This window comes from Jaculus jaculus, chromosome 4 (genome assembly GCF_020740685.1).
Source record: "Jaculus jaculus isolate mJacJac1 chromosome 4, mJacJac1.mat.Y.cur, whole genome shotgun sequence".
NCBI classification, from domain to species: Eukaryota; Metazoa; Chordata; class Mammalia; order Rodentia; family Dipodidae; genus Jaculus; species Jaculus jaculus.
Window position 1 is genome coordinate 66,679,823 of NC_059105.1, and position 24,611 is coordinate 66,704,433.

The 24,611-nt window shown below is 42.3% G+C and overlaps 1 protein-coding gene across 6 annotated transcripts in view; it reads right to left on the reverse strand.

The window, feature by feature from the left end:
• Itga6 (integrin subunit alpha 6) overlaps window positions 1–24,611 on the reverse strand; it is a 96,641-nt gene that overhangs the window by 27,864 nt on the left and 44,166 nt on the right. For 2 of the 6 annotated variants that reach the window (XM_045146974.1, XM_045146975.1), the window contains exons 3-11: window positions 23,859–23,938; window positions 22,127–22,382; window positions 19,878–20,009; window positions 16,504–16,714; window positions 15,299–15,492; window positions 15,080–15,168; window positions 14,224–14,342; window positions 3,469–3,567; window positions 3,167–3,228 (exon numbers count right to left, since the gene is read on the reverse strand). In XM_045146974.1, coding sequence (XP_045002909.1) covers window positions 3,167–3,228; window positions 3,469–3,567; window positions 14,224–14,342; window positions 15,080–15,168; window positions 15,299–15,492; window positions 16,504–16,714; window positions 19,878–20,009; window positions 22,127–22,382; window positions 23,859–23,938 — 1,242 coding nt within the window. Of the gene's footprint in view, window positions 1–3,166; window positions 3,229–3,468; window positions 3,568–14,223; window positions 14,343–15,079; window positions 15,169–15,298; window positions 15,493–16,503; window positions 16,715–17,871; window positions 17,989–19,877; window positions 20,010–22,126; window positions 22,383–23,858; window positions 23,939–24,611 lie in introns of all 6 variants that reach the window. The other 4 variants (XM_045146978.1, XM_045146976.1, XM_045146973.1 and 1 more) reach the window with 3 other exon arrangements.

Below are 24,611 nucleotides of genomic sequence, written 5' to 3' on the forward strand. Positions count from 1 at the left end.
AAACCAAAACAACAACTAAAAGAAACAAAAATACCCAAGGGCACGTGTACATCCACGCACTCACACCAATGCTCACAAAAATTAAATCAAGCATTTTTAAAAGTGACAATCGGGATTATTCACTAAAATGTTGTCATACTTCCTCTCGCTGCCCAAGAATAGGTTTCTTCTTATTTTCCAAATCCACTACAAACACAAGTAAAAGACCTGGTATCCAGCTGGGGGGAGTGTAAGGTACTCATTGGGGTGAAATCCCATCAATGGCCCTGAAAGGAAGAGAGGCCATGGAGTGTGGGTGCTGGTCATCAGAAACAGCACAGGGTGTCCACTGCACCGAAAAACAAGGTAGAAGGCCACTGCATGCCTCGTCCCCACCCCAGGGAAGCTTCATGTGGGTCTGCAGGCTCCTTAGCAGGAGCCAGACAATAGAACTGGGGGAAGACAGACTTCTAAAGACAATTACGCAAACACAGAATGGCATTTAAATGGCTGCTTTTCATAATCCACTGAATGTTATCCTAGGTCATCATCTTCATTCTTTGCCCTCACTGGGAATGTTCGTTGCTACTACATGGAATGTCATAGAAACTTAAACAAGAATGAAAAACACAGCTAAGTTCTGCGTGTGATGAAGCAAGTCTGCAATCCCAGCACTTGGGCGGCAGGAGGATTGACACGGGTTGGAGGCTACCCTGGCCTAGCCTGGTCTACGTAGCAAGTTCTAGGCTCAACAACAGCAGTAAAGAAGTACAGTTAAGAACAGAATTATGGGCTGGAGAGATGGCTTAGCGGTTAAGCGCTTGCCTGTGAAGCCTAAGGACCCCGGTTCGAGGCTCGGTTCCCCAGGTCCCACGTTAGCCAGATGCACAAGGGGGCGCACGCGTCTGGAGTTCGTTTACAGAGGCTGGAAGCCCTGGCGCGCCGATTCTCTCTCTCTCCCTCTATCTGTCTTTCTCTCTGTGTCTGTCACTCTCAAATAAATAAAAATTTAAAAAAAAAAAAAAAAAAAAAAAAAAAAAAAAAAGAACAGAATTATTAGCTATGTGAAAAGATGCACCATCGTGGACTCTAGTTCCTAATGTGGTTTTTTTTGTTGGTTGGTTGTTTCAAATAACAACCTAAGTTTATGTGAATGAGATTAAAATTCTGGGATAGTAAAATGAGTATCTTAAAAAAAAAAGTTTTTTGAGTGAGAAAGAACGTGCATGCTAAGGCCTCTAGTCGCTGCAGTCAAACTCCAGACGCATGCACCACCTTCATGTGACCTTGTGCACATGAATCACCTTCTGTGTCTGTCTTACATGGGTTCTGGGGAGTCAAACCTGGGTTCTTAGGTTTCACAGGCAAGCACTTTATAACCACTAAGCAACCTCTCCAGCCCATAAATACCTTTTTAAACAAAGAGTAATACTTTTTTAAACATTATTATTTTTTATTTTATTTTAATATTTTTATTTGGCAGAGAAAGAAAGAGGCAAACACAAACAGAATCAGTATGGGCATGCCAGGGCCTGCTGCCACTGTCAACAAATGCCAGACTACTACTGTGTGCATCTGGCTTTATGTGAGTACCGAGGAATCAAACCCGGGCTGCCAGGCTTTCAGGCTTTACAAGCAAGTACCTTTCACTACTGAACTATCTCTCCAACCCCTAATGCTATTACTCTTTAAACTGTTTTAGCATTACTTCTTTATTTGTATTTATTTATTTGCCAACAGAGACAGACAGAGAGAATGGGTGTACCAGGGCTTCCAGTCACTACAAATGGACTCCAGATGCTTGTGCCACTTTGTTAATTTGGCTTTATGTGGGTACTGGGCTGGGGAATGAAACTCACATCCTTAGGCTCTGCAAGCAGGTGCCCTAACTGCTGAGCTATCCATTTCTTCAGCCCAACACCATTTTTTAGTATTTTATTTTTATTTATTTATTTGATGGGGGAGAGGGGCAGAGAGAGAGAATGGATGCTCCAGAGCCTCTTGCCACTGCAAACAAACTCCAGATGCACAAGCCACCATGTGTATCTGGCTTATGTGAGTACTGGGAAATCAAACCTGGGTCCATAGGCTTTGCAGGAAATCTCTTTAACTGCTAAGCCATTTTTCTAGCCCAACATTATTTTATTTATTTCAGGCAAACCTGACAGACTGGTCGTTCTTTTTTTAATGAGAGCGAGAGTAAGCGAGATAAGAGAATTGGTGCACCAGGGTCTCCAGCCACTGTACTTGAACTCCAGATGCATGTACCATCTCGTATACATGTGCGACCTTACGTTTTTGCATCTGGCTTACATGGGTCCTTAGACTTCATAGGCAATCACCTGAACCACTAAGCCATCTCTCCAGCCCCCAACATTATTTTTTGAGACAGGGTTTTATGTAGCCCAGACTAGCCTTGAACTCACTATATAGCCAAGGATGACCTGGACTTTTCTGCCCCTACCTACCGGGTGCCGGGATTATAGGTATGCACCACCGCTCCTGGTTTTATACAGTGTAGAGGGCAGGGGACACCAGCCAAACACTCTGAATTACATCACCAGCCCAGGAATAATACTTTACCTAACAAAAAGAAATATTTAGAGAATCTATTCCTCAAGGTAGAAAGACTAACAACAAAGGCTAAGGACCTGTCCTAAGCTCTGTGGGGTCATCCAGCACCTCTGATGAAGCCAAGAGTGGAGCAGGACTCTGAGCCACCAGGAAGAGCCTTCAGATACCCAGCTACCTGGAGGCCTTCACAGGAGGGGACTGGAAGGAATGAGTGTAGCCTGGCCAGCATTCTGAAGGCAGCTGTTCTCTGGCTCCTGGAGCTGCCTTCTACAACCCTACTCAGAGCCTCACAACCACAAAACCAATTTTCCACAGTGCTTTTCAAAGGCAGAAATGGAGGAAACTGTTGTGACAGCAAATAGGTACTTTTCCAAGGCATTCCGTCCCAAACCATATGCTCTGGAAAATTCAGATGGGGACCAAATGGGGAGGAGGTTTCCCTCCCTCACTCCACTGGGCCTTCTTGATTAAAGGGGAGATCACAGATACACTTCATTCTTTAAACAAGAACTTGCGGACCCACTTTGGCCACTGTAGCTTTTTGTTTCTCTGTGATTTATACAGGACTTTCAACCTCACAGAGAGCATAGTTTTTAATGGACTAGGTACTTACATATCAGAGGATTATAACCATCAGGTTTGGCAGTATATTCAAAACAGGCTTTAACCTTGAGGCTGCAGAAAATCAAACATTTATTTCTTAAAAGATTCATTGCTGTGTTGAAACAAAAAAATATGTCCCCAAGAGCTCTCCAATCCTCCCACCGCCTACTGGTGAGGAAAACTCGATATATTTGCTTGACAGAGTCTCTTTGTCCAGCACACCCTTAACCTTCCCCATGACCCCTCAGGGCAGCAAGTTATCATCAAGCAGAGGAATAGGAGACAGGTTCCCAGGATCACAAAAGAACTCACCAGATCCCGTTATACGGCCCGCACAGTGATTTCTGGCGGAGGTCAATTCTGCTAGGAGTTACTGTGATGGTTTTCTGAATGTTAATTACAGGCCGGGATCTGAAGACAAAGACATAAAGAACAAGTTTACTCCTGTTACCCTGAATGTTAGTTATTCACGCAGCGGATAGCATCCTTGGTGGCTGGCTACAGCTCAGAAACCACAGGAAAGTAAATGGGTGCACTTGTGAATTAATTCTCCCACTACTGGAGCATACCAAGTAACAATGAATACATCCATATTTGTAGAACCTGAAATTTACAGAATTTCCACTTTTACTATAGTTTAAAAACTTATTAACATGTGAGTATGAAATGTGTCAAGAGAAGACTTTCTCCATTATGTTATATCTAATTGCCCAGGTAAAGTTGCATGTTCTACCAGACAGGTATCAGTTTGTGTTTCTTTTTTTTTTTTTAATTAATTATTTATTTATTTGAGAGCAACAGACACAGAGAGAAAGACAGCTGGAGGGAGAGAGAGAGAATGGGCGCGCCAGGGCTTCCAGCCTCTGCAAACGAACTCCAGACACGTGCACCCCCTTGTGCATCTGGCTAACGTGGGACCTGGGGAACCGAGCCTCGAACCGGGGTCCTTAGGCTTCACAGGCAAGCGCTTAACCGCTAAGCCATCTCTCCAGCCCAGTTTGTGTTTCTGTTACAAATAGCATCTACAGCTAAATTTTTTTTTTTTTTAAAATACGTACAATTCCAGCTGGGTGTGGTGGTGTATGCCTTTAATCCCAGCACTTGGGAGGAAGAGGTAGAGGATCGCTGTGAGTCTGAGGCCACCCTGAGACTCCATAGTGAATTCCAGGGCAGCCTGAGCTAGAGTGAGACCCTACCTCAAAAACAAAACAAAACAAAACAAAAAAAAAGCCAGACATGGTGGTGCACGCCTTTAATCCCAGCACACAAGAGGCAGAGATACAAGAATCGCCATGAGTTCAAGGCCACCCTGAGACTACAGAGTTAATTCCAGGTCAGCCTGGACCAGAGTGAGACCCTACCTCGAAAAACCAGACCATATATATATATATACACACACACATACATATACATATATATACATACATACACACACACACATATACATATACAGATATATATACACATAGTACATTATTGTTATCTGCAGTCATGCTACTGTAAAACAGCACACCAGAATTGCTTGTTCCCATCTAACTTTAACTTCATACTCACAGATGAACCTTTCCTCCTGCCTCCCTCCCACCTTCTCTCCAGACACTGGGAACCACCCTTCTGTTCTCAGCTGCTGTGAGGTCAGTTTTAGATTCCACATATGGATGTGAACCCCAATCACATCCATGCTTATCACAGACAACAAGAATTCAACAGCTGTGCTGTATTCCACTGTGTGTATATACCCGACCCAATTTTCTTTGTACATTTTTAGCTGACAGGTCCCATGAACATGGGAATTCTGATGTCACTTTGAAATACTTATTTCCTTTGGATATGTACTCAATTAAGAGGAATGCTGGATCCGATGGTAGTTCTATTTCTATTTTTTTTTTTTTTTTTTTTTTGGAGGTAGGGTCTCACTCTAGTCCTGGCTGACATGGATTCACTGTCACAGGTGGCCTTGAACTCAGGGCAATCCTCTTATCTCTGCCTCCTAAACGTTGGGATTAAAGTCAAGCACCACACTGCCTAGCTTATTTCTATTTATTTATTTACTTGTTTTTTCAAGGTAGGGTCTCACTCTAGCCCAAGCTGACCTGGAATTCACTATGTAGTCTCAGGGTGGCCTTGAACTCACAGCAATCCTCCTACCTCTGCCTTCTGAGTGCTGGGATTAAAGGCGTGCACCACCACACCCAGCTTATTTCTACTTTTAAAACTGAATCTCCATATTGTTTATCCATGATGGTTGTATTAATGTGCATTCCAACCAAGACAAATATTCTCTTTTCTCTACATCCTTGCCACTGCTTATTACCTTTATATTTTTGGTAAAAGCTATTCTTATGGGAGTGAGATTATATGTGCACTTTTAATTATCAATGATGTTAATAATAAGTAATTATAATACCCTACAAATATTTATGTCAATATACACCTAACATTGGTCTGTGGTCAGGTGTCTTCATGTACGTTAATTTTAGCAGGACGGTCAACTCGGGACTTTGTGTGTATGTGTGGGTGCATGCATGCACAGTTGAGTTGTGTGTGCCTATGTGTGGCGGCCAGAGGACAACCTCGGTTTTTTTTTGTTTGTTTGTTTGTTTTGGTTTGGTTTTATGAGGTAGGGTCTCACTTTATTTAGTTCTGGCTGACCTGTAATTCTCTATGTAGTCTCAGGGTGGCCTCAAACTCACGGTGATCCTCCTACCTCTGCCTCCCAAGTGCTGGGATTAAAGGCGTGTGTCATCACGCCTGGCATGTTTTTTTGTTTGTTTGTTTTTTTGAGGTAGAGTGTCACTCTAGCCCAGGCTAACCTGGAATTCACTGTGGAGACTCAGGGTGGCCTCGAACTCACGGCGATCCTCCTACCTCTGCCTCCCGAGTGCTGGGATTAAAGGCGTGCGCCACCACGCTCAGCTTTTGGGTGCTGTTTTATCAGACAGGTGTCGCCCTGGTCTGTAACCTGCCAAGCAGGCTAAACTTGCTGGCCTTTGAGCCCCAGAGAGCCACCTGTCTCCATTACCACCAGTGTTGGGATTCCAACTGTATGCCACCATACCTGGCATTTTGTACATGGGTTCTGGGGATCCAAATCAAGTTCTTATGGCTGTGAGACAACCACTTTACCAGTACACTAAGTATCTCCCCATGCCAATCTTGAACTGTTAAATCTCTATCTTACGAACATTTTTCCTTCTTTTTCCTCCCTCAAAATCTCTCATTCCCAACAGTAAGACTAGACTACAAGCTGGACATGGTATCCTAGTTCAGATCATGAGTCTGAGGCCATTCTGGGTTGCATAGTGCTACTCTTTCTCAAAAATAAAACAACAAAAGGCTGACTTTTCAGCACCACAATATCTGTCAGCAGCAGAAGCTTGAACCCCTGATCTTGTCCCAGCTCTGTTCAGCTCCAACCTACACTCAACATTCTAGAAGAGACTCCCTCACCTTTGCAATGCTCACCATGTGAGACATCTTCTCTGGGCAGACAGGGAAACCACCAAGGGCTCTGTCACGGCCACAAGAAACACCAGTACATGGTGGTGGGTGGCACGGGGATTGTGGCTTACCTCTCACCAGGCCAGCCAAACTCAGAATGGGTCTACAGTTTCACTGCCACATGGATCCAGTTAGGCTGATGGGTGGTTTGTGGTAAACACAGACATCTTGGGGAACAGTGTTTTTAATAGGAAAATGTGTTCCAAACCCGGAACAGCTACCTCGACCTTCTGGAATCAATCTACTGGTAGCTGGAGAGGGCATGAATGCCCTATGGTGAAGGCAGGGGCCATTTAAATGCTGCCCACGTTCCCCATTTCTTATTTCTTTTATTGCGACTGTTTACTCTTCTATTTTTACTGCATATTTAGACAGCTGTGAGTTTCTAAGGTAGTAATGAGACACTCTTAATTTGAGTTATGATAGCACAAAGGTGTAGTTTTACCTATTGTACTTATTCAATAAGGACTTTAAAATCAGTTGCTAATAGTGTCTTAGCTATCGTGGGCATTAATTCATTAATGCACAAAATATCAAAACACTTTAACTACATTTCTGCCTTAGGTTTGTTTTTTTTATTATTTTATTTTATTTATTCTTGTTATTTTATTTTAGAGAGGCTCTCACTCTAAAGTCCAGGCTGGTCTTGAACCCATGGACAATGGATCTGCCTCAGTTTCTCAAGCACTCAGATTACATGCATAACCACTATTCCCAGGCTTAGATACGCTTTTAATTGTTCTGCTTTTCAAATGCACAAAGAATACATTTTTTGATGCTACAGTACATATGAATGATGAAAAAAAATGTGTCTTTTAACACACAAAGTAACACTAGCTTGACACCTTGCTTTCTAGGACCCAGTATCCAAGCTCAAGATAAGCCTAGTTCCCTCATCTGTATCATAATGAAGTCTGTTCTGTTGTTACTAAGCAGTTCCGATACCTGCTTTCACTCCACTGATAGAGAAAGAAGCTGTAGTTCATAGGTTCACTGTGACCTGCTTAGCAGGGCAGGGAAAGAAACACACTCAAGACAGAGGCAGGCAGTTAACTACTCAAAGTTTAGTTATATACTGGGAAAACTAGATTTTGGCACATGCAGTCAAGTTTTCTTGAAAGTGAATGCTGTTACTAAGAATGAGAACTTCAAGTTCCCTTTTGATGAAAAGCTTGCTAAAATAGCTGAGTGTTGTATTCTTTTGTACTTCTAAAAATGTTGAATCGAGCCGGGCGTGGTGGCGCACGCCTTTAATCCCAGCACTCGGGAGGCAGAGGTAGGAGGATCACCATAAGTTCGAGGTCACCCTGAGACTAAAGAGTTAATTCCAGGTCAGCCTGGACTAGAGTGAGACCCTGCCTTGAAAAACAAAACAAAACAAAACAAAATGTTGGGGAATCGCTTGAACGTTAACACAAATATAAGCACAGAAACGCCCATTCAAGGTAGTGTTTGAGAACCACCAAGTAGAACACCGTCTGAGCACATTAATCCGGGACAGCTACCGCGCTGGTTCGGAAGGTCAAAACAATCCCAAGAGTGACGTCTGCCGACAGGAACACAGACCACTACTAATGCAGTAAATTTCCCCTGAGGGCTCGCCTTTCCAAATCACAGACACGTGTATTTGTTACATTGAACTTTCTGTGTTTGGTCAGTTTCCTCCTTTGGCCTCAGTATCTCAGATACACTCTTCTCCATTAATGTTGACATCTTCTTGCCATCTGTAAGTAACTTCTCCTGCATGAGATGGCTTTCACAGATCTTACTATTAACCAGAAAATGACTTTTCTTTCGCCATACCAATAAATTCTCCCAGCATCCTGCAAGCCAGGCACAGTGGTAAGTACCCGTAGGCCGGTCACTTGAAAGGTTGAGGCAGAAGGATTCTTTGCACTCAGGAGTTCAAGACCAGCCTGGGCAGTATAGTGAGACTCCATTGCAAGAAGCGACAAGTGTCCTGGGCTTGGTTTCTCCTTGCCAGGGGTCTTTTGAGACTATTACACATCAAGCATGAGATTGCCTTTACACCTAGCACTCTTCTGAAACGACAGGACAGCAGTGACAGCAAGCCTTCATGGCACACAGCCTCCCTTTCTCTGTGTCACGCAGGGTTTGAGTGTGCAGATGCACAGTTCCATGTACATGCATTCAGAGGCCACGGGAAAACACTGAGTGTCTTTTACCCCTTCTGCCTTATTTCCTTGAGACAGGAGCTAGAGAACTCAATGTTTTTCAGCTAAACTGGCTAACCAGCAAGCCCTACTGACCTTGCCTCCACCACCTCAGCACTTAGGTTACAGGTGCATGTGACCACGCTCAGCTTTTTACAAAGGTGCTGGGGTCAAATCCAGTTGCAGTGTGGTGGTTTGAATGTAAAATGCCACCCCCCCCCCCCCCGCATAGCATCCCGTATGTTGATTACTTGGTCCCCAGCTGGTAGCTGTTTGGGAACACTGTAGGACCTCTGAGAGGTGGGGTCTTATTGAGGACAGTGTCTTGCTGGGAGCAGACTTTGGGGTAATACAGCCCAGCTCCAAGACTAGTCCTACTTCCTTCCTGCTGCTGCAGAAACAGGATGCCCAGCTGGCTGGCTGTTTGTACCATGCCTCCCCTGGCCCAACGAAACCTCCCCTTGGAACTGTAAGTGGAAATACACCTTTCCTTCTCCAACCTGCTTCTGGCCAGGTGTTTTCCCCAGCAATGAGAGGGTAGGTGCCACACTTGGCAAGCGCTATTACCCATTGAGTCATCTCCCGTTTATGCATATAGCTACTTTTTCTTTTCTGACTGGCCTTTTATTTTTAATTTTTTTTGTTTATTTTTATTTATTTATTTGAGAACAACAGGCAGAGAAAGAGGCAGCAAGAGGGAGAGAGAAAGAGAGAGAGAGAGAGAATGGGTGCTCCAGGGCCTCCTGCCACTGCAAATGAACTACGGATGCGTGCACCCCCTTGTGCATCTGGCTAACGTGGGTCCTGGGGAATCAAACCTGGGTCCTTTGGCTTCATGAGAAAGTGCTTAACCGCTAAGCCATCTCTACAGCCTCCCACTTTTTTTAAAGAAGGGTGGAATGAATTGGCGTGCCAAGGCCTCCAGCCACTGTAATCAAACTCCAGACATGTGTGCCACCTTGTGTGCATGTGTGACCTTGCACATGCATCACCTGTGCATTTGGCCTACATGGGATCTGGAGAGTTGAACATGGGTCCTTAGGCTTCATAGGCAAGTGCCTTAACCACTAAGCTATCTCCTCAGTCCTGCATATAGCTTTTTAAAATATTTCTATATATTTTTATGAGGAGGGGGGAGAACCAGCATGCCAGGGACTCCGGCTGGTACAATTGGACTGCAGGTACATGTGCCATCTTGTGTGCACGTGTGACCTGGCACACTTGTATCACCTTGTGTGTTTGGCTTATGTGGAACCTGGAGGGCTGAACATGAGTACTTAAGGCTTCCCAGGCAAGTGCCTCAACCGCTAAGCCATCTTTCAACTTAGGATTTAATTGTCCATTTCTCTATAGATAACTTTAAGAAATAAAAGTGACTGGAATACCAAACAGTTAAAAAGAAAAGAACAATGAACCCAACCAGATGGGCATAATGGTAGACTCCTGTAAGGGCAGCACTCTGGAGCAGGGGCAGGGAGCTTAGAAGGGCATGCCAAGTTGGGCCACACAGCAAAACCGTCAAAAACAATACATGTGGGCTGGAGAGATGGCTTAGCGGTTAAGCGCTTGCCCGTGAAGCCTAAGGACCCCGGTTCGAGGCTCGGTTCCCCAGGTCCCACGTTAGCCAGATGCACAAGGGGGCACACGTGTCTGGAGTTCGTTTGCAGAGGCTGGAAGCCCTGGCACGCCCATTCTCTCTCTCTCCCTCTACCTACCTGTCTTTCTCTCTGTGTCTGTCGCTCTCAAATAAATAAATAAATAAATTTTAAAAAAAACAATACATGCAAATTAAATCAAAAGGTGCAATGAATTAGCTGGCACAGATTTGATTCCTCATATTTATTACTGATAGGGTTGTGAAAAAAACAGGCTCCCTCAAAGGCTGTTGTGACCAACATAAAGTATTAGACTCTCCTGAGCACATATGTGCTAGTGGAAAGGTATACTAGCCTGTATCTCAGGGATTTTTCTTTGAAAATCATCATATAGACATATTGCTTAGAATAAAGATCACAGACTATGATTTCTGCCAACTAGGGATTAATTCAGGAAAGATGGTGGACTAATACTAGGCCCTAGAATACGTCTAGAATACGTCAGATTGCTCTGTGGTTAAGACACTTGCCTGCAAAGCCTAAAAGCCTCAGGTTTAATTCTCCAGGACCCATGTAAAGCCAGATACACAAAGTGGTACATGCACCTGGAGTTCATTTGCAGCAGGTAAAGACCCTAGTGTGCCCATTCTCTGTCAATCTCTCTCTCTGTTTGAAAATAAATAAATAAATATTTTTAAAAGAGACAAGTATTAGCCAGGTGTGGTGGCGCACGCCTTTAATCCCAGCACTTGGGAGGCAAAAGTAGGAGGATCGCCATGAGTTCGAGGCCACCCTGAGGTCAGCCTGGGGTAGAGTGAGACCCTACCTCGAAAAAAAAAAAAAAAAGACAAGCACTGGGCTGGGGAGATGACTTAGTGGTTAAGGTGCTTGCCTGTGAAGCCTAAGGATCCAGGTTTGATTCCCCAATACCTACATAAGCCAGATGCACAAGGTGGCACAGGCGTCCAGAGTATGTTTGCAGTGGCTGGAGGCCCTGGCAATCCCATTTGCTCTCATAAATAAGTAAATAAATAAAATATTTAAGAGAAAATAAAAGACAGGTATCAAAAAAAAGTTACTTAGGAAAAAAAAAAAAAAACTTGAGCTTCTAATACTTTCAAGCCTTGTAGCCTTGACTGGCCTATGACTCACTATGTCAATAGACCAGACTGGCTTCAACCTTGTGATCCTCCTGCCTCAGTATTCTGAGTGCTGGGATTACAGGCAAAGCCTGAAGCCTGGCTAAGACATTACATTTTTATAAGCCATATCAGAGAGCAGCAGTGTCTACGGTCTTTTGATTATCCTCAACGTTTAGAGACACTCAAAATTGTTAAAATTATTTTGAGGAAGACATGCATATGTAAGAGCTTGCACCTTTTACAAACTGTATTAAGCCAGCTCTAGTGATACATGCTGGTAGGAAATTGCTGAAGAGGCAAAGGCATGAGAATCAGGGGTTTGAGGCCAGCCTGGGCTATTACATGTTAGGGCTGGAGAGACAGCTCAGTGGTTAAAGGTGTTTGCTTATTAATTTGTACTAACATTAATTTTTTTTTTTGCTTTTAAAAGGAAAAAAAAAACATTTTTTTAAATTTATTTATTTGAGAATGACAGACACAGAGAGAAAGACAGATAGAGGGAGAGAGAGAGAATGGGCGCGCCAGGGCTTCCAGCCTCTGCAAACGAACTCCAGACGCGTGCGCCCCCTTGTGCATCTGGCTAACGTGGGACCTGGGGAACCGAGCCTCGAACCGGGGTCCTTAGGCTTCACAGGCAAGCGCTCAACCGCTACGCCATCTCTCCAGCCCAAAACATTTTTAATAGTATTTCTAGAAATAATGCTTGACTGGGAAAAAGAGACTCAAAGGCAGTTGACAGGCATACGCTCACACCGTCACAGCCTTTCTGGAGGTCTTCTGAGCAACCTGAATCAAATCTTCTAATGCACACAGCAACCTCACTTTCAGAAACCTACTGTAAGGAAATAAGGCAGGGTATGACAAATACAAGGATGTTTGCCACAGTTTTGTGCCATAGTGGGGAGAGGCGTGTCTGGGGAGCAACATAGACTTCCAGCGACAGAATGGCAGCTCAGTGGATAACCGTGAACCCATGCCATGGTGACGTCTTCACTTTAGGAGAGTACTCCGTGGCATAGGTCAAGTCTACTGTGATCATCCACAAACAAAAGTAGATCAGAAAAATATGTTCATTGCGATCTCAATTTTGTAAACATACATGTATAACCACAGACTTTATAAAAGAATATCAATCAAATTTTTGGAGTTGAAGAATGAATAGTGAAATTCAAACAAAACAAAAACCAAAATTATAAAAGCAAACAAAAATGATGAATTCTAAAGGATTTACTTCTCTAAGGTCCTTGTATTGTCAAGTTGTATGTGTTTTGCTTTTTAATCAAAAGAAAGGTTTTAGCTGGGCGTGGTGGCGCACGGCTTTAATGCCAGCACTTGGGAGGCAGAGGTAGGAGGATCGCCGTGAGTTCAAGGCCACCCTGAGACTCCATAGTGAATTCCAGGTCTGTCTGGGCCAGAGTGAGACCCTACCTCAAAAAGAAATCCCCCAAAAAAGAGAAAGGTTTTAGATATATGTATGAAGCCAAAAAGAAAAAGAATTCAAGCTTGAGAGATAGTTCAGCAGTTAAAATTACTTGCCTACAAAGCCCAATGGCCCAGGTTCGATTCCTCAGTTCCCACATAAAGCCAGATGCACCATACGGCATATGTGTCTCAAGTCCATTTCAAGTGGCAGGAGGCCCTGGGCTACCCCTGCCCACTCCTCTCTCTCTCTGCCTGCTTCTCTTTCTATGTCTCTTCCTCTCTCCAATCAATCAATAAAACTATTTTTAAAATATTTCACAAATCCTGATCTACCTTTATCCTGATTAGCTTAATAGTATAAAAAACTTAGAGAACGTTTTACATTGCTGTGTGTGTGTATGGGGCTGGATGTGGGCACAGCACATGCCCAGTGTGCATTGTGGGGGGCCAGAGGACAACTTCGCGTATAAGTCCTCATCTTCTCCTTTACTGAGGTGGGTCTCTTGTTTCCCAGGCTAGCTGGCCAGTGCGTTTTTGGAGCTCTCTTCTGGGTCCATCTCCCTTCTCTCCAGAGGTGTGCTGGGAGGCTGAGATTACAGACTCTTGATCTACAGCATCTGACTCTTCATGGGCTCTAGAGATCCCAATTCACGTATTTATCCTTGCCTAGCAAGCACTTATCTATTGTGCCATCTGCCCAGTTCACACGACATTTCTATTATATCACTCTCAAAAGTTAAAAGAAATAGAGCCGGAGAGATGGCTTAATGGCTTAGGCGCTTGCCTGCAAAGCCAAAGGACTCCAGTTCAAATCCTCAGGACCCAAATGAGCCAGATACACAAGGTGGTACATCTAGAGTCCATTTGCAGTGTGTGGAGGAGGCCCTGGTGTGCCCATTCTTTTTCTTTCTACCTGTCTCTTTCTCTCTTTCACTCTCAAATAAATGTTTTTTGTTTCTTTTTCAAGGTAGGGTCTCACTCTATCCTAGGCTGACCTGGAATTCACTATGGAGTCTCGAACTCACGGCAATCCTCCTACCTCTGCCTCCCGAGTGCTGGGATTAAAGGTGTGTGCCACCATGCCTGGCTCTAAATATGTATTTTTAAAGTATGAGAAGTAGATTTCAAACTCATACAAGTCTTTGAAGTATAGGTGTTACCAATTGTAATCCAAAAGGTCAAAAATATCAGCATAACCCAGTTATGAGACTTGCTTAATCAAAGCTAACATACCTGAAAATAGTCACTGAGTCTGACAGGGAACCAACAGCAACATCAGGGTAGGAATTCCTATCCAGGTCCATGTTTCCAGCAATTGAATAACCAAAATAAGGTGATGTACCCTCAAGAACCTGAAAGATGAAGGGCATCAGAATGGACGCAAGACCACCAAATAAGCTGCTGATTTCTGCTTTGAAAAAGGCACAAACAGTGGAGATGATAGCTCAGAGGTAGAGAGTTGTGTCCCACACACTGACCCTGAGTTACAGCCCCTGAACCATGCACCCAAAAGAAAGTCTCTTTTGAACTGAAGGTTCATTTCCTTTGTAAATAAGCCATTTTATATTATGTTATAAATGTATATTAACTAATACTCCATGAATCTGATATCTGACACAGTATTCCATGGGATAAAAGCCAATTTTTGAATCTGTATAATAGCACTTAGTAACACCAGAGCATTTCACACCGAATTTCCCTATCTATCCTATAAAAATCCTATTTTCAAAAGCAATTTAAAAATGTTTGGAGTCTGGGTTCCCCATGTCATTATAGTCTTTTAAGTTTCATCTCTTAAATATTAAAGGAAATAGACCATAGTCCTGCCTCTTCCTGCTATTAGGACAGGACAGTCTTTTACTCTGGGTCACTTTGATTTCCTAACATATCCAGGAAACTTTCCAATTGAAACAAGCAGGTCATTGTATTTATGTGTGTATTTCAAAGCTACGATCTAGCTTTAGAACAAAATTCATACTAATGCATACTTGGAAATAAAATAATTGTATTTACCTAAACCTAAATAAAATATTACTAGGGAAAAAGCCAAGAGTCTGTCTACTTGTAGAAATCCAGGTTATCCAATTACCTGTGTTGGTTTGGTGTTTATTCCATGTGCAGCTCCATGATAGATAAAAACTTTCCCCAGATCATCGTAGGGAGCTCCAACTGCAATATCTGTTGACATCACATTACAAAAATTACATTTAAAAATACTCCAGTATAGTAATATGATGTCATTAAACACCCATTACTGACAACCAACCAATTTATAAGAACCATAACTATTTCACAATCTATTATCCACCTGGAAAGCCATCTTGATTAATATCTCCAATATTTTTGACTGCAATTCCAAACATAGAATCTTTGGTCCCATTCAGACGAATTGGCTTCACATTTTTCCATCTGCCTTGCTGGTTAATGTAGACGTACACTGCACCTCCAATTTCTCCTCCTCTGTCAAAATATTGTGGGGCTCCGATAACTATATCTTGCCACCTGAAAACATAAAGGAGGGGCAGAATTTGAACCACTGGCTAAAGGACCAACAAGCTCAGTGAAAACACTACTAATCTAGGTACTAAGGACATACAGATACGATAGAAAGGTCCTCACATCTAGAACTTATACCTCAGCAATTAATATGTTTAACCAAAAAGTCAATGTAGCCTGTAATATATCCCCTGAGAAAGTTAAAGCCACAGTATGGAGGACTCTCGGCAAAGATCCCCACTAACCCAACATGACTCCCAATTGGTACCAATAGCCGCCAATCATCTATGTACTGACTTTCTCACCAGTCCCTACTTTCAATAAGACAGTCTAGATGATCCAGCAGCCTTTCAAGAAACCGCAGAAAATAGGGCTGTAATCCTAACATACGGAAGGTTGAGGCAAGGAGGATCACAATGAGTTTGAGGCCAATCTGGACTACAGAGTGAACTCTAGGCTTATTTGAGACGCTGTCTCAAGTAAACAGTGAGAGAGCGAGACTCACCAACCTCAGAACAGAAGTATGTAGGTGTCATTTTCTGGGTAATAAAAAACTTAAAACAATTTTTATTCTTGTTTATTTATTTGAGAGAGAAAGAGACATGGGGTGAGGTGGAGAATGGGCATGTCAGGGCCTCTAGCCTCTGCAAACTAACTTCAGATGCATGTGCCACCTTGTGCATCTGGCTTACGTCCTAGGAAATCGATGCTTGGTCCTTTGGCTTTGCAGGCTAGTACCTAAACCACTAAGCAGTCTCTCCAGCCCCATTTTTACATTTAAATTCTCATAAACCCATGATCCCAAGACATGAATGAAAACTGAACATCAAAAGGTAATCCTATACTCTGGGTAGGATAATCAACATCAGTTACCATCATGGAAATAAAGACGTAATGGGATGGTTAAAATTTGGCAGCACATATATTCCTGAACCTGAATGGACAGGTTAGAGTCCCTGCGGAAGCCAGCCAAATCAGCTATGACTAGCAGTATAAAATATCTGAAGACGTTCTTACCCATCTTTGTTGAGGTCCACTACTGCCACGTCATAGCCAAATGAAGAAGCTAGACCTTCCCCATCAAAGATGTATTCAGGGAGAAGATGTGCAGACTTCATGTCTCTTTTGAGCAAAACCACAGCTCCACTGTGATTGGCTCTGGGAGCACCAGACACAAAAGTGATTTCATCTTTAGAAACAATACCTTTGCCTGAGTCCAAGGAAAAGCCTAGGAAAACAAACATACAGCTTGTTGCAACAATCCTGTATTTCATCCAGGAGGTCCATCATTACCTTTTCCTCTGGATTTCCACCCAGCTGTCCTCTGGCCTTCCCGCCTGCTTTCCTATTTATAACAGGAATTGCAGCACTATGAGGTTTGACAAGGGGACAGAGGGCTGGGACAATTTTACCACTTTCTATGGATAGTAGGACTTTTAGCATGAAGGCTTTATGCTATTTAGCATTTGTGTTAACTTGAATTATGACGTATCCACGCACCTTAAGAACCAACTCAAACCCCATCTTGCTACCTTTCACTGTAAGAACCCCACCTTATAAATCCCATCTTCGACTATAGTAGAAAAGTAAGCTGGATACTAAAGTGCCATTGGAATATTTTATCATATTGCTCGCTCCTGAGCTCCTACTATAGGGTTCTGCTGTAATGCGGTGGCCAGTATTTTTTTTTTTTACAATGAACAGCATCCACATTCATCTGTCCAGCTGGTCATTAGACAAGAACACATGTTAACATCACTGATACACCTCAGACAGCATTTCACTGTTCTGAACAACCAACTCAGGTCACAGACACAAACATGCAAATGAGACCATGCAGGGTGAGACACAGTATTTAAGAACCTCGGGTAAACAACAGGGGTGACTTGATTGTCTCTAGGTTCAGTTACATGCTTGATCAGAGGGCAGAGAGAACACTGGAAGACCTAGTTATAAAGCATGAAGGAGGGTGTCGGAGTCCAGAAACGGAGATGTGCCAAGGTACCAAATAGAAACAAACACCCCTTACCAGTGCTCTTCAAATGAATCAAGTCTTTTTACAGAAAGGTGCGGCAGATTCAGGATAATGCCAGTTCACGCTTTCTATTGGATTTTATTTATAAAGGGTGTCACCACTGCTGTTGCAGTTCTCAAATCGTGAAGTGAGCTGAAAAACGATGAGCTACAATCTAGAATAGGCCGATATAATTGAATCCAGCTCTGAAACCCATGTGGCGGCAGAGTCTCGACCACGGCATGCTTTCTGTGTGTGTGTCACTTAAAATGAAATCGAAAATAAAAAGATTTATGCTCTGTATGGATCAAAAAAAAATTTTAAATGACCATGACCAAGGCAATTTATTTGTCATCTCAGAGGTCACAAACCTAGGTAGCTATTCATCATCACACCAGGGGATGTGTCAGGCCGCTCCCTGGGTGGCCGTGTTTTATAAACAAACTGATCAGGATCTGTATAGGAAATGCTGGTCAGAAACAGCAGGCCTGTACACATGCACGGGATGGAAGAGATTGGAGGAAAAAAAAAAAAACAATTATGCTTGGTAAGAGGCAGGAGCAAGGTAGACATCCCGGCTGGAGGATGTAGCCACCACCGCATTCAGCAAGCTGTCCTCTTTGCCAGCTCCTCCAAACTCAGATGGGTCGTTTTATTATCCAAACCCACTGATCTTCTGAAATGATGATTTCTCCCCCCCGCCCCCACACACACCCTGCACAAACAAAGCAAGATGTAACAATACAGACTTGATTTCTTTTTCGGACATCCACTTTTAAAGGAAATCCATTCAAAAAGAGGCAAATGTGCTTTAGAAAGGCGGCTTCCTATGTCCACATACTCTTGCCAGCAGCTGTATTTATAAATCCCAGGGGCATCTAAAAGACCAAAGTGGTGGTTTCTTGGCCAGAACAATTAATATTAAATGCCTCCCATTACACATAATCCCTAAATAACACACTTGGGGGGAAAAAAACAGAGGTGGCTAGATAATATATGTTCAAATAAAATATTGGTTTCTTGATATTTTCCTTGAAAAGGTTTTACCTTGAAAATCCTTGCCCCTGAGCGCCTTTCTTGTCCTGCAGGCCACTAACAGACCATTCACACACCCGACTGCTTCCCAGATCCATCATTTTCATGAGTATTTCTCCCCTTGGCTGAGGATTATTAATGGTGTGATCTTGGGCTAGAAAATTAAGCTCTCTGAGCCACAGTATTACAAGTAAAAAACAAAAGTTGGGGGGAAGGGGGAACAATAATCATTTATAGTACTACAGTGTAAAGCAGTGAGTATGGCTCCTGACTCAAGGAATACAAATACTTAATAAGCATCTCTTTTCTATGTCCTTCTTATCAATTTGTAGTTGGGGGGAGATAGAGTAAATGAAAGGTATTTTGTTTTTAATTAACAGTATTTTTCATGCATTTTTATACAATTCGACTCTTACAGTATCTTTCTAGTATATTAATTTGGAATGATTTATATATCTAGATGTACCCCCTCCATTTCCTTTTTTTACCTTCAATTGTTCCAGTAAGATCTGTAACATATAGGAACTTTTCCCCCCTCATTATTTTTAAGAAATAGGTTACAAATATATTTAGATTTAGAAGATATTTTACATTCTTTTCCCAAGAAATGCGCAGTGATTATTCTTTATGTCAACTCACACCAAGAACTGAAGCTTTTAAAAGCCTTTGTGTAATTATCATAATGTGTGGGAATAATTTAGGACACCATTAGTAATGCAAACAAGCCTCAGGAGTTAAGGAATTGGCACTTAGACACAATCTGGGCGTCCTCCAAGGCGCTTTAGCAGTTCCGCCTGGCCTTGTCTGGAGAGCCCCTCTGGCACCCACCAGGCCCTCTGACAGGGGGAGCCCCAATTCAGACATAGGGCCAAGCCTTGGAGAAGGACAATCACCAAGGAAGGACCTGTAGGCCTTGACCTGCTACTTAAGAGAAACTTCTTAAGTGACACTCTTGAGAGTATCCCCAGAAGAGGCCCTGAAGGGTGAGGAGGGAGGCTTAGCCTACCCTGGACCCTCAGGATCTTCCTCTCTGAGGGTTTGCTGCAAGATACACAGGCTGCCATTTTCTCAGGGAACAGATCTCAGCTCAAGTAGGAGCACATGTGATGGTGGCTCACTATCATGTTCTTCCCTCACTGAGGGTGCTTAGGCCACAGAGGGAGCCTGGTCAGCAGGCAAGTTGCTTTCCCACTACTGAGGTGTGTCACGTTGAGACAGATGCAGCAAGGCCCTGCCCGGCTTCCTCCCTGGCCTCTTCTCAGCCCAACAGTCCAGGAGCTTGTAGACCCTGAGAGGAAGAGCCACACAGTGAATGGACACTGCCACCTCCGCTTGCTCCTACCTAAGTAACTGTTAGCAGGAACAGGAACGAGACTTTCATCATGGTCAGTCTCTCCACCAACTTCATAAGGGCCATCTTCAAAGATGTTCATGTCAAAAAAAGTGTTATTCTTTTGTTCTACGCGAACAATCCCTAAAGGAATGAAATGGAAAACAACAAAAACAACAACAAAAAATAAAGATGAAATAAATAAAATAAATGGTTCCTAATAAACATCCCCCATGTTAACAGGGAGAATAGGATGAGAGGTGCAGAAGGATAAAGGCAGAGGGGAGAGGTGACTTTTAAGATTGTTAAACATGGTCATGTAATTTTTAGGTAAAAGAACTTTGCTATAGGTATCTAAAAATTGCTTCATGCATTTTCATGAGCTATCTTTATGATGCCATGAGACTAGATGGAAAATGGAATGGTCGTTTAGTTAACAAAATCTAAAAAAAATTAAATTTTAATGACATGAACGTGATATGAATGATATTTCATGTCCTCTATAATTCTGTTACTTCCTTTTCTATAGTTAAAGGAGAAACTCATAGACTGATCTTCTCTTCAAAGTGCTTTAACCAAAATTTCATCTTTTGAAAATTCTTACAATAATTAAAAAGATTTCATAATATAGTAAACATAAATCACAACATTTTAAGTTTGGATTAATTGATGACATATTATTCCATGAATTTAAAAACATGTAATTGGTGGTTATTTTTATTATATTGTTTTGCTACATAATGATACATTTTCTTGCCAAAAAACAAAGCTATGCTTAAATTCAAAATGTTTTTTCAATTAGGTCAAAATAACCTGAGGGAGTTGGTTATATGAAAAACTCTGTCAGAGATGTAAGTGGGAATTATTATTTCCCAAGATTACAAACATTTCTTCCTTTCTTTTCTTTTCTTTTTTTTTTTTGCGAGGTAGGGTTTCACAAACACAAAACTTGAAAGGGTGTGTGTGTGGGTGGGTGTGTTTGTGTGTGGGGGTAGGTGGGTGTGCGCGTGCACACGTATGAGTGAGAGAGAGAGTGAAAAGTAGAGAGACTGGAGTTTAATTGAACACAGGGCCACACCCATGCTAAGGAAGTAGTCTACACCAGGCTATGTCCCCAACCTTCTTTTTATTTTCATTAGGGTCTTACTATACTGGCTGGACTTTAAACTTCTCATTGTCCTGATTCAACCTTCTAAGTAGTTGGCTACTTAGGCTACATTACCCCTAGACTACATTAAAACTTAGACAATTCTGGGGCTAGAGAGATGGCTTGTCAGGTAAGACACCTGCCTGCAAAGCATAAGGATCCAGATTTGACTCCCCAGAATCCATGTAAGCCAGATGCACAAAGTGACTCAGGTTGCGCATGTGCATACAGTGGCACACACACATCTGGAATTCATTTGCAGTGGCTAAGGCCCTGGCATGCTAAGTCTCTCTCTCTCATAAATAATATAAATAAATAAATAAAACTTTATTTTAAAAACGTGGAACATTCTAAATGGAAATAGAAACTTTTTCTCCTAAGCTTTTGTTTACTCATTAAAATCTTATGACTTATTCTAATAAATTTCCCAAAAAATTGTATTTACAAACCAGATGCATTTCTTTCCATCATGGATTAGAGCGAGGCTGTCTGATGATGTAATTATCTCCATACCTACTTAATTCTTTTTTCTGAGAAGCTGAACTTTATTACAAGAACTGGACAGATTTAGATCAAAAACTGTGAAGGTCATTTTCCCCTGTCTTCCTCCCTGCAGCTCCTTTTCTCACAACAAAATTAATTAAATAAGCCTATTAACCAACTTTACCTCAAATTGATTCCAAATCTCCCAACCTGCTATTCACCTGTTCTAATTTACTGCATTAGTAAAAAATGACCTTCTGAGGTCATGTGTAATGAAAGACGTGCCCGTGTTAACACACTTATTTATGCACATCACTTAATTCTTCTGAGTTTAGAGCATTAACTTAAAATGAAGACCTTCAGCTTTAAGGAACAAATATAAAACAGCAAAAGCAATTCCTACAATCATATTCCTGTATGAAATGTCCAAAATGTTAACTGACATAAAATACTAGTAGAGAAAAAAATCTCTCACACTAAAGTGTTTCCATTATTCTTTAAACTCACGGTAGAGGTTTAATATCCCACTTTACAACATAAAATACCTGTGGCATATGTTAACTTAGAAAACAGTGCCTATTATGGGTATTTTGTTGATATTCTAATGCTTCTACGAATACAGAAGTCCTACCTTTCCAGTTGTAAGTACCCGGGGCTCCAAACACAATGTAATGAAAGTCTTTGGTGAAAGTAGCTGCTACGCCTTGCTGACAAGAACCAAATTTTTCATGGCCCCTCAACCGGCCATCACAAAAACTCCAGTCTCCTCCATCCATTTCATCTTCAATCTTGAGGTTCTGACTCAGGACATAACACCTCCCAAAGATGTCTCGTGATTCCTGCTTTGTATTAACATGTTGTCTTTTTTCGTATCGATGAGCACATGTCTGCAGGTAGGTGAAAATAAAAAGTCCACTCATGTCTATAAATCTAGTTATTTATAAATTCATAGGGGCTGGAGAAATGGCTTAGCAGCTAAGGCCTTTGCCTGAGAAGCCAAAGGACCCAGGTTCAATTCCCCAGGACCCACGTAAGCCAGATGCACAAGGGGCACATGAGTATGGAGTTCGTTTGCAGTGGCTGGAGGCCCTGGTGTGCCCATTCTCTCTCTCTCCTTATAAATAAATAAATAAAATTCATAGAATTCATTGTATTGGTAAAATTACCAATAATAAAGAGGTTCATTCTAGATAGAATGATTAATCATGTCCTCATCCTGGGGTAGCATTCCAAACCAGCAAACCTTCCACAAAATGGGACGAATGAGACCATTAACAAACAAACACACAGGAAACAGAACTTCTGTCTTGTTCTCACTCAAAGAGTAAAGTTCCAATCTAAATATTGAAATGTCAGTCTGTATCCACAATTTATCCGTAAATTTACCTGTCACATAAACAAAGGAAACGCCTTCTTACTACATTTTCTTAACTTAATTGGCTTTTAGTGGCTGCAAACCTGCCACATCAATGTGAAAGTAATTATGTTCTAGAGGACAGAAATCATGGTCACGTTTTCACAGGGATCAGGGAAACAGCTAAAACAAAGACATGTCCTTCTACCCATACTACTTTCTTATAATTCTCCCTAGATATGTTTCCAAGATCTCAGATTATTTCCTATTTTTAAAAGGTGGAGAGAATTACCCTGCCAGAAGAGATGAAATAATCTCTATAATTTCCACAGGGTGTGCATGGCTACCTTCCATGTAATACAATCTGGGTGTCTGAAAATATAATATGCAAGTCCATCTCCCATAATGCACCCTCTTGAGGAGAAATTTTCCGTGTTCTCTAATATTCTCATTTCTATACAAATTTTGTTACTACAACTAGACTCTCAAACAGACAAAAATAAAAAGCTTGTATTCCAACCTGGAAACACTCCCAGACCACACAGCCACCAAACGAATGCTCTTCTGTATGAAGATGTCCAGAATAAATAAGAGCGAGATTACCTGATGTTTTTTTCCAACACTAATCTCGTATCTTGCAATGATTTATCTCTAGAACCCACAAAGTTCCTAAACAGAAATCATGTGTACTTTGGCTTGTCTTTCCTACTTGAAAACCACCTCGAGTTTCAGGGAGATTCAATAAGTGCTTGTAAGTTCTTTGAATCGGAACGTTCTATAGAGAAGCAGGTTGTAAGGCCTGAGCCATAAGATAGCAGCAATCACAGGAGAAGTGACGGTTTGGCTTCTTTTTAACATGTGGCTCGGCTTTCAAACAGGGAGTCTGAGAGGGCTGGGACGCAAATCCCACATGGGCAGAGGCTCTGTGCATGGTCAGCTGCTGCAGGCCCAGTCATGGCACGGGACGGGAAAGCACTGGAGCAAGCTCTCCTCTCCTCTCCACACTTACCACCACTTTGCCTCCTGGACCTTGACTCTGGACAGTGACCCCCATCCACTGATCTTCCTTGCTTTCTGATGTAGGGTCAGCTGCAGGAAGGAACCCATGTTACAGACAGTTAGTGCCCTTCTGGGTGACTGCCAGGCTATGAACAAAGAGGTAAACAAAAATACAACAAGCTGTTTCTAAACTGCCTTGATCTCAAGCCTAGCTGCTTAGTAAATTCAGTTACTTGATCCAGATTAAAAAAGTAAATAAAAAGCTTTAGGGGTGGCGAGATGGTGCAAGACACTAGGTTAAGTGATAAGACAGTCTTACCCCCAATTTTTTTCAAATTTTTATTTGTACCTTTCAACCTTTTTAATCGCCCCCCTCCATCTGTTTGTATGGGTGCTCCAGAGTCACTTGCTGCTGCAAACGAACACCAGGCACTTACACCACTTTCTGCATACAACTTACACGTGTGGCTTGGGAACTGATCCCAGGCAGACTTTGCAATCAAATGCCTTTGACCTCTGAGCCATCTTCCCAGTCCCTTTCCCAAATATTCCTGTTTTTTAAAGTCTTTTCATTTATTTGGAAGGATGCGGGGGTGGGGGGGAGGAGAGAAAGAGAAAGACAGACACACCCACAGGGGGAGGGAGAGAGAATGGGTACATCAGAGCTTTCTGCCACTGCAAATACACATAAACTCCAGACACGTGTCACTTTGTGCATTTGGCTTTATATGAGTACTGGAGAATTGAGCCCAGGACATAAGGC